Source organism: Mobula birostris, chromosome 9 (genome assembly GCF_030028105.1).
Source record: "Mobula birostris isolate sMobBir1 chromosome 9, sMobBir1.hap1, whole genome shotgun sequence".
Taxonomy (NCBI): Eukaryota; Metazoa; Chordata; class Chondrichthyes; order Myliobatiformes; family Myliobatidae; genus Mobula; species Mobula birostris.
The window spans coordinates 76,610,771-76,627,397 of NC_092378.1; the positions used below are offsets into that span (position 1 = coordinate 76,610,771).

The 16,627-nt window shown below is 45.1% G+C and overlaps 1 protein-coding gene across 3 annotated transcripts in view; it reads left to right on the forward strand.

Annotated features, from left to right (window-relative positions):
* LOC140202842 (arf-GAP with SH3 domain, ANK repeat and PH domain-containing protein 1-like) overlaps window positions 1-16,627 on the forward strand; it is a 531,099-nt gene that overhangs the window by 160,330 nt on the left and 354,142 nt on the right. For all 3 annotated transcript variants that reach the window (XM_072268282.1, XM_072268281.1, XM_072268284.1), the window contains one exon: window positions 1,770-1,842. In XM_072268282.1, the coding sequence (XP_072124383.1) occupies window positions 1,770-1,842 (73 nt within the window). The remainder of the gene's footprint in view (window positions 1-1,769; window positions 1,843-16,627) is intronic.

Genomic DNA, 16,627 nt, shown 5'->3' on the forward strand with positions numbered 1-16,627 from the left:
CCTTATCTCATATTCAGCTTCTTCAGCCCCAGCCTCCCCTTGTGACTATTCCTGTTCACTTTGGGATGCGTTCCCCTGCCTATCATTCGTACCTTCCTGTGACTCAGTTCCCCCTGTCCTCAGCTGAACTCAGCTTCATTTCCAATTATATTTGAGTCCACTTTCCCTTCACTCTCTGGTATCACATATGATTGTCCACTGGTAATCCCCACTATATTTGGGTAAGGGCTGGGAGATTCAGACGTCGCTTAACAGCTCTTGGGGAGTTTGCATAAGGCAAAGCATACCACACTTCCATTTCCTCATCCTCTTGAGTCTGTACAGTATTCAGTGGGTTCATCTGGTCCCTCTTCAGGTCTTTCCACTGAAATCACACTATTGCCAGCTTATTGCCTTTGTGCCCTCCTTCTGTGCAGAGTTCCTCTACTAGTTGTAGGTTCCATATCAGACTGTACTTCCTGCCCCAGGAGTAGAAGGTGATTCTGATGGAGAATTCTGACAGGACCATCCGCATCCTCTGCCCACACCAGGAAAACTGGCAAGTTTGGCATCTGGCTGTCCATTACGCAAGGTGTAGAAACCCAGCAGTCAGCCAACTTATGCTTCCCTTGTAGCCCGAAATTTCTTATTAAAACTCTCTCTTCAGGCATCAGTTGAGAGAAACTGATCTTTTGATCATATCTCCTCTTGTTCCCTTTGTTTTCCTTGATAGCAGAAACTGCTGCTGATTTTTTGTAGATCTTTCCTCATGTCAGACACATAAACTTGAGATATGTTTTCTGTGGCAAGTCTTCGCTGCCAGTTCCAAAATAAAGATCTGCAGGTCATCTTGTTTTGTATCCAAACATCATATAGTACGGCGAGTAGTCAGTGGCTTCAATCTGTGTGCAGTTGTAGCAGTGCACCAAAAGCAGTGTTGGCTCCACTTGCTCTTTTTGTTGGCATCCAGAGTTCCAAACATGTCTAGCAATGGTATGGTCCTGGACTTTTCGACTCCCAAGCATGCTCAGTAACTAATCCCTTCCTTGATCACTGTGTATCCTTCTTTGGAGGCCATAATGAACAAATTATTTCTCCTACAACACTTCGGTGATTGTAGATGCTCTCAGATCATTTGTGGGGAAGACTAGAGCATATCTGGTGTAATGATCTGTGATGACTCAGACATAATGCAACATTACAGGAATCAGGCTCTGTGGAAAGGAAATTCATACACATTAAATCAAGTGGTCCTGTACTTTGTAAATGAGATTATAGTGCAACTCTCTTAGGCAGCAGAATACATTGGATACACAACTTGCAGTACTCTTCAACCTCAGGCTTCAATCAGGGCCAATTGAACTGATCTCTGACCAATCCGTAGGTCTTGGCTCTTTATCGCAACTGAAATCGAAACACTAGTCTATGAAGTTTGCTAACAGAAAACACTACATTTGCAGAATACTGCTAAAATAAAATGTCTGACAGCATAGCAATAAAAATACCATAAGGCATGTCCTTAACCATTTATTTTGAAATTTTCTATTAATGCTTTTAAACTCTGTGCTGTTACAATTCGCTGTTCTTATTGGATGTTATTTTACATAAATGCCCATCACAATAATATTTATGAACTTCCTGTCTGTGGAGAATGAATTTCAGAGGGTGGAAAACAACCTACTCCGATGCTTTTTGATATTATTAGAAGTTAGTGAAAGGGACAGTTGGGAAAAGGAAACTTACTATTCCAATAAATATTCTAATTGTTACTTCTTTGTTTCATTTTATAGACATTAGATTTGGACAAAAATGCACTACAAAAAGTGAAGAAATCGGCAAAGTCAATAAACACTTCCGGTCAAGGTATGCTTCAGTACTTAACCATTTGTATTTGGAATAATGTAATAAGGAATGTATTTTCAATTGCTAAGTCTCTTACCGGATTAATTTATATACTATAATTGAAGGATTTTGTTAAAAAATTAGTATTCCTTAGGTTAAATGCATATTACTGTAATTTAGAATGCTAGTTATAAATGTACAGCACTTGACAGAAGAGAATAATAAAAGGCTGTTGATGTTGTCATATTGTACTGTTTTGTTGGTGATTATAATCTTTTCCCTCTGCTTCCAAATAACCTCTGCAAATACTGAGTGTTGGTGTTCAAAGTTATCATGCAGCGTTACTGTAGACAACTAGACCAAGAAATCCTAATCTATTGACATGAGATTGGTGCCATTTGGATGGTGGGACCAATAAAGTCTGAGCCAGTATTCATTACTTCTGTGTTTTTGGGTATTTTTCAAAATATAGCCGTTACTTCCTATCTCCAACTCTAACCACCACTCTCACCCACAGTTGGCTATGAAAATAAGATGCCAATTTGTCCAGAAATGTTTTTGGTTTACTTATCATAAGCAATGGAAATATACCCTTCCGGTGCCGATGTGGGTTTCATTGAACAGGTGTATGGGGACTTGAGAGATGGATTAAATTTGGGGAAAGTAGTGAACCAGTATGAACCTCAAAAACAAAAATATTTCTCACAAGCTGTACTTGAGATAGGCTAGCTTACTGCCTATTGAAGCAATTCAATGCCTTTGAAATTTAATGTTCTAGTCTTACCATAGTTGACCTATGGTTTTAATCACAGGGCTTCATTCACAGATTTGAAACGGTTTATCACTTTTATAGACTAGCTGTGTTATAGTACTGTAGTAATTTATTTATTTCTGTTTGAGTGGAGATATTGGTTAATGGTCATTCTAAGATGAATGAATCGCAAACTTGGTAAATAGCTTTATAATCCAACAGTAATGTCTTTATCTGGGAGGCCAGATAAATTATATAGTATGGAATTTTGAATGAATTACCGGCTATTCCATTAGTGATTTAAAGATTCAAGATCATTTCTGGTAAAGCCCCTCCTCTTGTTGGACCAGCTACATATTTATTTAAGAAACCTTCCTGCATACACTTAACAAATTCTGCCTATCTAAACCCTTGCTCCTAAGTAGGTTCCAGTTTATACTAGGGAAGTTGAAATCCCCCATGATAACAACCCTATTATTTTTACACATTTCCTTGCTTTGCTTACATATCTGTTCCTCAATGGCCTGGTGGCTATTGGGGGGGGGGGGGGGGTCTGTAGTACAATACCATCAGTATGATTTCACTCTGCCTATTCTTGTTCTACCAAAATAGACTCAGTGTCTGACCCCTCCACTATGTCTCCCCAAGTGCATCTGTGGTATTGTCCCTGATTAGTAGTGCAACCTTCCCCCTCATTTATCTCCTCCTTTATATTTTCTAAAACTTTGAAAACCTGGTACATTAATCACCCATTCCTGATTCTCTCTCGATCAAGTGCCTGTAATGGTCACAACATAGTAGTTCCATGTATTGATCCATGCTGTAAGCTCATCACCCTTCCCCATATTACTCCTAGTATTAAAATACGCGCATTTCAAACTATCTAACCCATCATACCTGTTATTTCGATTTTGCCTTTTAGTATCTTCCCTGGCATCTATCTTCCGGTCCGATCCTTCCCTTACTGACCTGGGGCTCCAGTTCCAAGCCCCCTGCAAAGCTACTTTAAACCCTCTCGAGTAGCATTAGCAAACCCCCTGGCCAGGTTTTGCTGGGCTTTGTTAGTTCAGCATGGCAGGCCAAAGATGGAGGTGAGGGTTCAAAGTATATTTATTTTCTAACTGTATATGTCACGAAATACAACATGGGGTTGGAATGGAGAACTAAAGTGAGAGACAAGCAGGATCACTCTTGCCGATTGCATGAAAGAGTCTATGAAGTGGTAATTTAATCTGCATTTCGTTTCGTGAGTATAGAGAAGATGGATGTTTTCAGCTCAGTATGCCATGTGCCACATTGGAAGAAGACTGACTGAATTACTGCTTCATCTTGAAGGATAGTGGGTGTGGTAAGAGCCAAAAGCAGTGTTATATCTCCTTTTGTTCCATGGCATGGTAAACAAGAAGGAAAGTTTGTTGGTGGAGATGGAGGAGCAAACAAGGATTTATGGAGGAAACAGTTCCTTTGGGATAAGAAAAGAGAAAGGAGAGAAAGCATGGTAGTGTGGTGGGGCAGCATGGTAGTATAGTGGTTAACACAACGCTTTGTGGTACAGACGGCCCAGATTCAATTCCTGAGTTTCTATGTTCTCCCCGTGACTACGTGGGCTTCCTATGGGTGCTCTGTTTCCTCCCACAGTCCAAAGATGTACCAGTTGGTAGGTTAATTGGTCATTGAAAATTGTCCTGTGATCAGGCTAGGGTTAAATCGGCGGGACGGAGGTGGGGGGTGCGGTTTACTAGGCCAGAAGGGCCTATTCCATGCTGTATCTCAATAAGCAAAATAAATATGGCATCTTGCTGGAGGTGGCAGAACCTTAATGCATCCATTGTAGAGGGTAACAGGATAGATGATGATTACAAGGGGAGCTCTATCCTTGAGTGAGGTAAGGAGATGGGAATAGAAGTGTTGTAAATTAAACAAGTCTGATTGAAAACTTTGACAGCTGCAGTGAAGAAGACTCCTTGGATCAGGAGAATGGAATACATTTCAGAGGCTCTGATGCCAAAGAGTTTTGTCATACAAACAAATGAAATGATGTTAAGATACATTGTGAGACTAGGATGGAATCTGTGCAGGAAGTGGGGAAAGGGGTGCTGTAGTTAAATAGCTTTGGAAGTGTGAGCTTGTCCTTCAGCTGCTCACATCTTCTCTGCTGACAACACTTTCCACAACTGCTTCTGAGTTTTCTTTTCCTTCATGATATCAGGCTGCTAACCATGTTTGTTCTATTTTCTATAACCCTCTCTTCACATCCACCGACTTCTTCAGATGTATTTGTACCTCTGCTAACCTTTCAGCAATACATAAAGAACCATTCCCTGTATGACTCCTTGGTTCATTTTAAATCTCCTACACTCACTCTACTTGTGACTGCTTCTGCCTTCCCACACACAAGATCAAACAAACTGCTCTTTCACCTCTTCGAACCAATCAGAGACCAGGAAACTCATTCTAAGCAATTTAATGTTCACAATGTAGTCTCCTCTACATTGGAGAATCCCATTGTGGTTTGTGTGACTTCTTTCCAGAACTCCTACATTTGCTCCACAAGTGTGATTATGAGTTCCTTGTTATTCTGGTCCACTTACATATAACCATATAACAATTATAGCACGTAAACAGGCCATCTTGGCCCTTCTAGTCCATGCCGAACTCTTAATCGCACCTGATCACACCAACCTGCACTCAGCTCATAACCCTCCTTTCCTTTCCTGTCTATATAGCTGTCCAATTTAACTTTAAACGACAACATCGAGCCTGCCTCAACCACTTCTGCTGGAAGCTCATTCCACACAGCTACCACTCTCTGAGTAAAGAAGTTCCCCCTCATGTTACCCCTAAACTTTTGCCCTTTTACTCTCAACTCATGTCATCTTGTTTGAATCTCCCCGCTCTCAATGGAAAAAGCCTATTCACGTCAACTCTTATCTATCCCCCTCATAATTTTAAATACCTCTATCAAGTCCCTCCTCAACCTTCTATGTTCCAAAGAATAAAGACCTAACCTGTTCAACCATTCTATTTAACTTCGGTGATGAAACCCAGGTAACATTCTAGTAAATCTTCTCTGTACTCTCTCTATTTTGTTGACATCTTTCCTGTAATTCGGTGACCAAGTACACAATACTCCAAATTTGGCCTCACCAATGCCTTGTACAATTTCAACATTACATCCCAACTCCTATACTCAATGCTCTGATTAATAAAGGCCAGCATACCAAAAGCTTTCTTCACCACCCTATCCGCATGAGATTCCACCTTCAGGGAACTATACACCATTATTCCTAGATTCCTCTGTTCCACTGCATTCTTCAGTGCCCTACCATTTACCATGTATATCCTATTTTGATTAGTCCTACCTACCAAAAAGTAGCATCTCATATTTATCAGCATTAAGCTCCATCTGCCATCTTTCAGCCCACTTTTCTAACTGGCTTAAATCTCTCTGCAGGCTTTGAAAACCTACTTCATTATCCACAACTCCAACTATCTTAATATCATCTGCATACTTACTCATCCAGTTTGCCACCCCATCATCCAGATCATTAATGTATATGACAAACAACATTGGACCCAGTACAGATCCCTGAGGCACACCACTAGTCACCGGCCTCCAATCTGACAGACAGTTGTCCACCACCATTCTCTGGCGTCTCCCATCCAGCCACTGCTGAATCCATTTTACTACTTCAATATCAATACCTAACAATTGAACCTTCCTAACCAACCTTCTGTGTGGAACCTTGTCAAAGGCCTTACTGAAGTCCATATCGATACCATCCACTGCTTTACCCTCGTCAATTTTCCAAGTAACCTCTTCAAAAAATTCAATAAGATTTCTCAAACATGACCTTCCACGCATGAATCCATGTTGGCTGTTTCTGATCAGACCCTGTCTATCCAGATAATTATATATACCATCTCTAAGAAAATTTTCCATCAATTTACCCACCAGTAACGTCAAACTCACAGGCCGATAATTACTAGGTTTACACTTAGAACCCTTTTTTAAAAAATGGAACAACATGAGCAATACGCCAGTCCTCCGGCACCATCCCCATTTCTAATAACATTTGAAATATTTCCCTCAGAGTTCCTGCTATTTCCACACTAACTTCCCTCGAGGTCCTAGGGAATATCCTGTCAGGACCCAGAGACTTATCCACTTTTATATTCCTTAAAAGCTCCAGTACTTCCTCTTCTTTAATCATCATAGTTTCCATAACTTCCCTACCTGTTTCCCTTATCTTACACAATTCAATATCCTTCTCCTAAGTGAATACCGAAGAAAAGAAATTGTTCAGAATCTCTCCCATCTCTTTTGGTTCCACACATAACTGTCCACTCTGATTCTCTAAGGGACAAATTTTATCCCTCACTATCCTTTTGCTATTAATATAACTGTAGAAACCCTTTGGATTTATTTTCACCTTACTTGCCAAAGCAACCTCTTATCTTCTTTTAGCTTTTCTAATTTCTTTCTTAAGATTCTTTTTACATTCTTTATATTGCTCGAGCACGTCATTTACTCCATGCTGCCTATGTTTATTGTAGATATGTCTCTGTTTCCGAACTAAGTTTCCAATATCCCTTGAAAACGATGGCTCTCTCAAACTTTTAACCTTTCCTTTCAACCTAACAGGAACATAAAGATTCTGTACTCTCAGAATTTCACCTTTAAATGACTTCCATTTCTCTATTACATTCTTCCCATGAAACAAATTGTCCCAAGCCACTCCTTCTAATTCCTTTCGCATTTCCTCAAAGTTAGCCTTTCTCCAATCAAAAATCTCAACCCTGGGTCTAGACCTATCCTTCTCCATAATTATATTGAAACTAATAGCATTGTGATCACTGGACCCAAAGTGCTCCCCAACACAAACCTCTGTCACCTGACCTATCTCATTCCCTAACAGGAGATCCAACACTGCTCCTTCTCTAGTTGGTACCTCTATGTATTGCTGCAAAAAACTATCCTGCACACATTTTACAAACTCCAAACCAGCCCTTTTACAGTATGGGCTTCCCAGTCTGTGTTGTGGGAAATTAAAATCTCCCACAATCACAACCTTGTGCTTACTACAAACATCTGCTATCTCCTTACAAATTTGCTCCTCCAATTCTCGCTCCCCATTTGGTGGTCTATAATACACCCTCATAAGTGTTACTACACCTTTCCCATTCCTCAATTCCACCCAAATAGCTTCCCTGGACGAGCCCTCTAATCTGTCCTACCACAGCACTACTGTAATATTTTCTCTGACAAACAATGCAACATTTCCCCCTCTTGTCCCTCCGATTCTATCACACCTGAAACAATTAAATCCAGGAATATTTAGTTGCCAATCACACCCCTCCTGTAACCATGTTTCACTAATAGCGATCACATCATGCTTCCAGGTATCAATTCATGCTTTAAGCTCATCCACCTTTCTTATAATGCTCCTAGCATTAAAATAAATGTAGTCAAGAAATTTTCCACCTCTCACTCTCTGTTTATCACTAACGGTGCAAACAATTTTACTATTTTCTTTTTCTTCCTTCTTCCCTACATCTGTTCCTACACTCTGGTTCCCCTCCCCCTTGTATCTAGTTTAAGTCCACTTTCTAGCAAACCTACCTGCAAGAATATTTGTCCCCCTCCAGTTCAGATGTAAACCGTCCCGCTGGAACAGGTCCCACCTTCCCTGGAAAACTGCCCAATTATCTATAAATCTGAAGCCCTCCCTCCTGCACCATGTCTTCAGCCAAGTGTTGATCTACGCTATCTTACTATTTCTAAACCCACCTGCACGTGGCACTGGTAGCAATCCTGAAATGCTATCCTGGAGGTCCTGTCCTTTAACTTGGCGCCTAACTCCCTAAACTCACCTTTCAGGACCTCCTCACTCTTCCTACCCATGTCATTGGTCCCTACATGGACCACGACATCCGGCTGCTCACCCTCCCTCTTGAGAATACCGAAAACTCGATCTGAGACATCGCAGACCTTGGCACCAGCAAGGCAACAGACCATCCGGGATTCTTGATCTCTTTCACAGAACCTCTTATCTATCCCCCTAGCTATCGAATCCCCTATCACTACTGCTATCCTCTTTTCCCTCCTCCCTTTCTGAGTTGAGGGTCCCATCTCGGTGCCAGAGATGCAACCACTGCAACTTGTCCCTGGTAGGTCGTCCCCATCAACAGTATCCAAAACGATGTACTTATTTTTGGTGGGAACGGCCACAGGGGTGCTCTGCTCATTCTGTGTATTTCCCTTCCCTCTCTTGACAGTCACCCAGCTACCTGTCTCCTGACTCTTTGGGGTGACTATCTCCCTGTAAATCCTCTATTTCTGCCTCTGCCTCCCAAATGATCCGAAGTTGTTCCAGCTCCAGCTCCAGTTCCCTAACAACCCACATCGAAGTTGCTGGTGAACGCAGCAGGCCAGGCAGCATCTCTAGGAAGAGGTGCAGTCGACGTTTCAGGCTGAGACCCTTCATCAGGACTAACTGAAGGAAGAGTGAGTAAGGGATTTGAAAGTTGGAGGGGGAGGGGGAGATCCAAAATGATAGGAGAAGACAGGAGGGGGAGGGATGGAGCCAAGAGCTGGACAGGTGATAGGCAAAAGGGATACAAGAGGATCATGGGACAGGAGGTCAGGGAAGAAAGACAAGGAGGGTGGGGGGGGGACCCAGAGGATGGGCAAGGGGTATATTCAGAGGGACAGAGGGGGAAAAAGGAGAGTGAGAGAACGAATGTGTGTATAAAAATAAGTAGCAGATGGGGTACGAGAGGGAGGTGGGGCATTAGCGGAAGTTAGAGAAGTCGATGTTCACGCCATCAGGTTGGAGGCTACCCAGACGGAATATAAGGTGTTGTTCATCTTTACAGTAGAGGAGGCCATGGATAGACATGTCAGAATGGGAATGGGATGTGGAATTAAAATGTGTGGCCACTGGGAGATCCTGCTTTCTCTGGCGGACAGAGTGTAGGTGTTCAGCAAAGCGGTCTCCCAGTCTGCGTCGGGTCTCGCCAATATATAAAAGGCCATATCGGGAGCACCGGACGCAGTATATCGCCCCAGCCGAATCACAGGTGAAGTGTTGCCTCACCTGGAAGGACTGTTTGGGGTCCTGAATGGTGGTAAGGGAGGAAGTGTAAGGGCATGTGTAGCACTTGTTCTGCTTACACGGATAAGTGCCAGGAGGAAGATCAGTGGGGAGGGATGGGAGGGACGAATGGACAAGGGAGTCGCGTAGGGAGCGATCCCTGCGGAATGCAGGGGGGGGGGAAGGGAAAGATGTGCTTAATGGTGGGATCCTGTTGGAGGTGGCGGAAGTTACGGAGAATAATATGTTGGACCCGGAGGCTGGTGGGGTGGTAGGTGAGGACCAGGGGAACCCTATTCCTAGTGGGCTGGCGGGAGGATGGAGTGAGAGCAGATGTATGTGAAATGGGGGAGATGCGTTTAAGAGCAGAGTTTATAGTGGAGGAAGGGAAGCCCCTTTCTTTAAAAAATGAAGACATCTCCCTCGTCCTATAATGAAAAGCCTCATCCTGAGAGTAGATGCGGCGGAGACAGAGGAATTGTGAGAAGGGGATGACGTTTTTGCAAGAGACAGGGTGAGAAGAGGAATAGTCCAGATAGCTGTGAGAGTCAGTAGGCTTATAGTAGACATCAGTGGATAAGCTGTCTCCAGAGACAGAGACAGAAAGATCTAGAAAGGGGAGGGAGGTGTTGGAAATGGACCAGGTAAACTTGAGGGCAGGGTGAAAGTTGGAGGCAAAGTTAATTAAGTCAACGAGCTCTGCATGCATGCAGGAAGCAGCGCCAATGCAGTCGTCGATGTAGCGAAGGAAAAGTGGGGGACAGATACCAGAATAGGCACGGAACATAGATTGTTCCACAAAGCCAACAAAAAGGCAGGCATAGCTAGGACCCATACAGGTGCCCATAGCTACACCTTTAGTTTGGAGGAAGTGGGAGGAGCCGAAGGAGAAATTATTAAGAGTATGGACTAATTCTGCTAGACGGAGCAGAGTGGTGGTAGAGGGGAACTGATTAGGCCTGGAATCCAAAAAGAAGCGTAGAGCTTTGAGACCTTCCTGATGGGGGATGGAAGTATATAGGGACTGGACATCCATGGTGAAATTAAAGCGGTGGGGGCCAGGGAACTTAAAATCATTGAAAAGTTTAAGAACGTGAGAAGTGTCACGAACATAGGTAGGAAGGGATTGAACAAGGGGGGATAAAACCGTGTCGAGATATGCAGAAACGAGTTCGGTGGGGCAGGAGCAAGCTGAGACAATAGGTCGGCCAGGGCAGGCAGGTTTGTGGATCTTGGGTAGGAGGTAGAAACGGGAAGTGCGAGGTGTGGGAACTATAAGGTTGGTAGCAGTGGATTGGAGATCTCCTGAGCGGATATAGTCGGTGATGGTGTGGGAGACAATGGCCTGGTGCTCCTTAGTGGGGTCGCGATCGAGGGGTAAATAAGAGGAGGTATCCGCGAGTTGTCGCTGTGCCTCGGCAAGGTAGAGGTCAGTACGCCAGACTACAACAGCACCCCCCTTATCGGCGGGTTTAATAATAAGGTTAGGATTAGTGCGGAGGGAGTGGAGAGCAGAACGTTCCGAAAGAGTGAGGTTGGAATGGGAACAAGGTGCGGTGAAGTCGAGACGGTTGATGTCCCGTCGGCAGTTAGCGATAAAGAGATCCAGAGCAGGCAGAAGACCAGAGTGGGGTGTCCATGAAGAAGAGGAGGGTTGAAGACGGGAGAAGTGGTCATCGGTGGGGGTGGAAGAGTCCTTGCCGAAGAAGTAGGCTCGGAGATGGAGACAGCGGAAGGAGAGTTCCGCATCATGGCGAATGCGGAACTCGCTGAGGTGTGGGCGAAGGGGGACAAAGGTGAGGCCCTTACTGAGGACAGAGCGCTCTGCCTCCGACAGTTGAAGGTCGGAGGGGATGGTAAAGATCCGGCATGGATGAGAGCTGGGATCAGAGGGGGGAGGGGGGAGGCTGGGGGTGTCAGTGGAGAGGGGAGGGTTGGGGTGAGAGGAAGATGGAGCCTCTGAGGGCCCAGGAGCTGCCGGTTGGAAATGAGGGAGACGGGGTTGCAGAGTGGTGGTGGGGGAAGGGGAGACGGGAATCACAATAGCAGCACATAAAGACCCGGCCTGGAGTTCAAGGCTGGAGTCGCAGTTGGTGGTTGCACAATCACTTTGAATGTGTCCATGGTCGTTGCTGGAGTCCGGGTTTTGAATATGCCCTGAGGTGTTGGAGCCGGCGAGATCAATGGCAGAGGGAATCTGAAGTTCATGCCTGCTAGTTTCATGGCCAGCAGGCTCTGGAGTCCGTAGATGTAGGATCTTGTGATCTTTGCCTAACATGACAAAGTCAAAAAAGCGGCGATTGCAGGTGTGAATCCGACGGAGGATGAAATAACGGGTAGGACCATTACGGACGGCGAAGGAAGTGTCCGGAAGGTGTGGAAGGGTCTGGGATAGAGACACCAAGTACCTCCTCATGGCGGAGAGAGTCGCCTTCAGAGCTTGACGGGAGAAGCGGCGAGAGGCAGAGTCAATAAAGTGTGAGTACCTGGGATCCTCAGAAGGTCCAAATTGAGAGGCTTGGAAACGAATCCTAAAGCCAACTGGAGTAAGTTGGCGACAGAGGCACGTTCCAAGAAAAGATATATGGCTGTGATAGCGAGTCTGAGTCAAAGTGTGGTCGAAAAGTTGAAGAGCCGAAGAAATTACAGATGGGGAGCAGTGAGAGATGGTTTCACTGAACTCCTGTCGAAGAGAGGATCTAAACTTCTTCGGTGTAGGCATCACTGGAAGAGGCTTTGCAGTAGTGAATTTAAAAAGGCAAACAACAGGAATTCTGCAGATGCTGGAAATTCAAGCAACACACATCAAAGTTGCTGGTGAATGCAGCAGGCCAGGCAGCATCTCTAGGAAGAGGTGCAGTCGACATTTCAGGCCGAGACCCTTCGTCAGGACTAACTGAAGGAAGAGTGGGTAAGGGATTTGAAAGTTGGAGGGGGAGGGGAAGATCCAAAATGATAGGAGAAGACAGGAGGGGGAGGGATGGAGCCAAGAGCTGGACAGGTGATAGGCAAAAGGGATACGAGAGGATCATGGGACAGGAGGTCCGGGAAGAAAGACAAGGGGGTGGGGACCCAGAGGATGGGCAAGGGGTATATTCAGAGGGACAGAGGGGGAAAAAGGAGAGTGAGAGAAAGAATGTGTGTATAAAAATAAGTAACAGATGGGGTACGAGGGGGAGGTGGGGCATTAGTGGAAGTTAGAGAAGTCGATGTTCACGCCATCAGGTTGGAGGCTACCCAGACGGAATATAAGGTGTTGTTCCTCCAACCTGAGTGTGGCTTCATCTTTACAGTAGAGGAGGCCGTGGATAGACATGTCAGAATGGGAATGGGATGTGGAATTAAAATGTGTGGCCACTGGGAGATCCTGCTTTCTCTGGCGGACAGAGCATAGATGTTCAGCAAAGCGGTCTCCCAGTCTGCGTCGGGTCTCACCAATATATAAAAGGCCACATCGGGAGCACCGGACGCAGTATCACCCCAGCCGACTCACAGGTGAAGTAACTCAGTTCCCTAACTCCAGTAACTCCAGTTCCCTAACTCAGTTTGTCAGGAGCTGCAACTGGATGCACCTTTTGCAGGTGTAGTTATCAGGGATGATTGTACTCGCCCTGACTTCCCACATCCTACCAATGGAGCACTCAACTGCCCTAACTGCTGCCTCCATTACCTACTCTTAAGATTTATTAAAGGATCTTACCCAACCTTGCCTCACTTGGAGTGAAGCTCCTCCTCATCCTCCGCCCGCTGAAACCTGAGGAGCCAAAGCCTTCCTATTCTGTCTCCCTCTACTCTGTCACCTGCTCCGTTAATCTGCTCTCTTTTAGACACTCCCGCTGCCTCACAGTCCGACTTACAAGCGCTTGCGCAGTCATTCTCAATTGATTCAAAGAGAGAGATTTCGCACAGATTGTGGAGAAAAGTTTAAAAAAGGAGCATTTCGCAGGGCTTGGTGCATTCGCGGCGGACCAATTGATTCAAAGAGAGAGCTTCGCACAGGTCTGGGAAAAGAGCTTAAAAAAGGAGCATTTCATGGGGCTTAGCACCTTAGAATAGTGGGTATGACTGCAAGGCCAGCTTTCTCTTCTGAGTGTCAGATGTAGGACGTCCTGGAGACTTCTAGCCTCCCTGGTGGCCACATCTGCACCAGGTGCATCAAGCTGGAGCTGCAGCTCGATGACCTTCAGCTTGTTAGGGAGAGTGAAAAGTTGATAGACAGGAGCTACAGGCAGGTGGTCACCCGGGGGCCACAGGAGACAGATAAGTGGGTGACCGTCAGGAGAGGGAAGGGAGGGCGTCAGGTAGTGGAGAACACCCCTGTGGCTTTCCCCCTTAATAATAAATACTGTACTCTATTTTGACTGCTTTTGGAGGAGGGGGGGAATGACCTTCCTGTGGGAAGCAACAGTGGCCATGCCTCTGGCACTGAGTCTGGTCCTGTAGCTCAGAAGGGTAGGGAATGGAAGAGGAAGGCAGCAGTAATAGGCGACTCTATAGTTAGGGGAACAGATAGGCGATTCTGTGGATGTATAAGAGAAACAAGGACGGTAGTTTGCCTCCCAGGTGCCAGGGTTTGTGATGTTTCTGAGTGTGTCCACGATATTCTGAAATGGGAGGGTGAGCGGTCAGGGATCATGGTACATATTGATATTATTGACATAGGTAGAAAAAGAGTGGAGGTCCAGAAAGCAGAATATGGGGAGTTCAGAAGGAAGCTGAGAAGCAGTATCTTAAAGGTAGTAATCTTGGGATTGCTGCCTGTGCCACGCGACAGTGAGTATAGGAATAGAATAAGGTGGAGGATAAATGCATGGCTGAAGGATTGAAGCAAGGAGCAGCGATTCAGATTTTTGGATCATTGGGACATCTTGTGGGGCAGGTGTGACCTGTACAAAAATGACGGGTTGCACTTGAATCCAAAGGGGACCAATATCCTGGCAGGTAGTTTTGCTAAGGTTATTGGGGAGGGTTTAAACTAGATTTGCAGGGTGCTGGGAATCGAAGTGAAGAGGCAAAGGATGGGGAAGTTGGCGCACAAGTAGAGACAGATTGTAGGGAGTTTGTGAGGAAGGATAGGCAGATGTCAGGGCAAAGATGCACTCAGCCTGATGGTTTGAGATGTGTTTATTTTAATTCGAGGAGTAACATAAACAAGGCAGATGAAGTTAGAGTACGGATCAAGTTAGAGTGTGGATCATTATGTGGAGCTGTGACGTTGTGGCCATTACAGAGACTTGGATGTCTCAGGAGCAGGAATGGCTGCTGAGTGTGCCAGGCTTTAGATGTTTCAAAAAGGACAGAGAGGGAGGCAAAAGGGGTGGGGGTGTGCCATTGCTAATTTGGGGTAGTGTCATGGCTGCAGAAAAGGAGGAAGTCATGGAGGGATGGTCTACTCAGTCAATGTGGGTGGAAGTCAGAAACAGGAAAGGGGCAATAACTCTACTGGGTGCTTTTTATAGACACCCCCCCACCAATAGCAACAGGGACATCGAGGAGCAGATAGGGAGGCACGTTCTGGAATGGTGCAATAACAATTGGGTTGTTGTGATGGGAGATTTTAACTTTCCTAATATTGATTGGCATCTCCTTAGTGGAAGACGTTTAGATGGGGAGGAGTTTGTTAGGTGTGTTCAGGAAGGTTTCCCGATGCAATATGTAGATAAGCCAACTAGAGGTGAGGCTGTACTTGATCTGGTATTGGGAAATGAACCTGATTAAGCGTCAGATCTCTCAGTGGGAGAGCATTTTGGAGGTAGTGACCACATTTCCCATCTCCTTCACCATAGTGCTGGATAGGGATAGGAGCAGACAATTTGGAAAAGCATTTAATTGGGGTGGGGGGGAAATATTAGACAGGAATTTGGGAGCAGATGTTCTCAGAGAAATGCATTGCAGAAAGTTCAGGGAACATTTGCATGGAGTTCTGCATAGGTATGTTCCATTGGGGCAGGGAAAGGATGGTTGAGTTACACAACTGTGGTGTACAAAGTATGTAGAAAATCTAGTTAAGAAGAAAAGAAAAGCTTATGAAAAGTTCAAGAAACTACTGTTAGAGCTCTAGAAAATTACAAGGTTGCTAGGAAGGAGCTTAAGTATGGAATTAGGAGAGCCAGAAGGGGCCATGAGAAGGCCTTGGTGAACAGGATTAAGGAAAACCCCAAGGCATTCTACAAGTATGTGAAGAGCAAGAGGATGAGCCGTGTGAGAATAGGACCATTCAAGTGCGATAGTGGATACATGTGCATGGAGTTGGAGGAGGTAGTGGAGGTACTTAATGAATACTCTGATTCAGTATTCACCAGGGAGAAAGACCTTGACAATTGTAGGGATGACTTACAGTGGACTGAAATGCTTGAGCATATAGACATTGAGAAAGGGGATGTACTGGAAATTTTGAAAAGCATTAAGTTAGGTAAGACACCGGGACCGGATGAGATATACCCCAGACTACTGTGGGAAGCGAGGGAGGAGATTGCTGAGCCTCTTGCGATGATCTTTGTGTCATTAGTAGGAACAGGAGAAGTACCAGAGGATTGGAGGGTTACAAATGTTGTTCCCTTGTTCAAGAAAGGGAGTAAGAGTAATCCAGGGAATTATAGACCAGTGAGTCTTATTTCAGTAGTGGGCAAGTTGTTGGAGAAGATCCTGAGAGGCAGGATTTATGAGGACTTGTAGAGACAATCTTATTAGGGATAGTCACCATGGCTTTTTCAAGGGCAGGTTGTGAACCTTAGGAGTCTGATTGAATTCTTTGAGGATGTAACAAAATGCATTGATGAAGGTCGAGCAGTGGATGCAGTGTATATGCATTTTGGTAAGGCATTTGATACGGTTTCCCATGCAAGGCTCCTTCAGAAAGTAAGGAGGCATAGGATCTCAGGAGACCTTGCTTTGTAGGCCCAGAATTGGCTTGCCCACAGAAGGCAAAGGGTGGTTGTAGGTAGTTTGTATTCTGCAT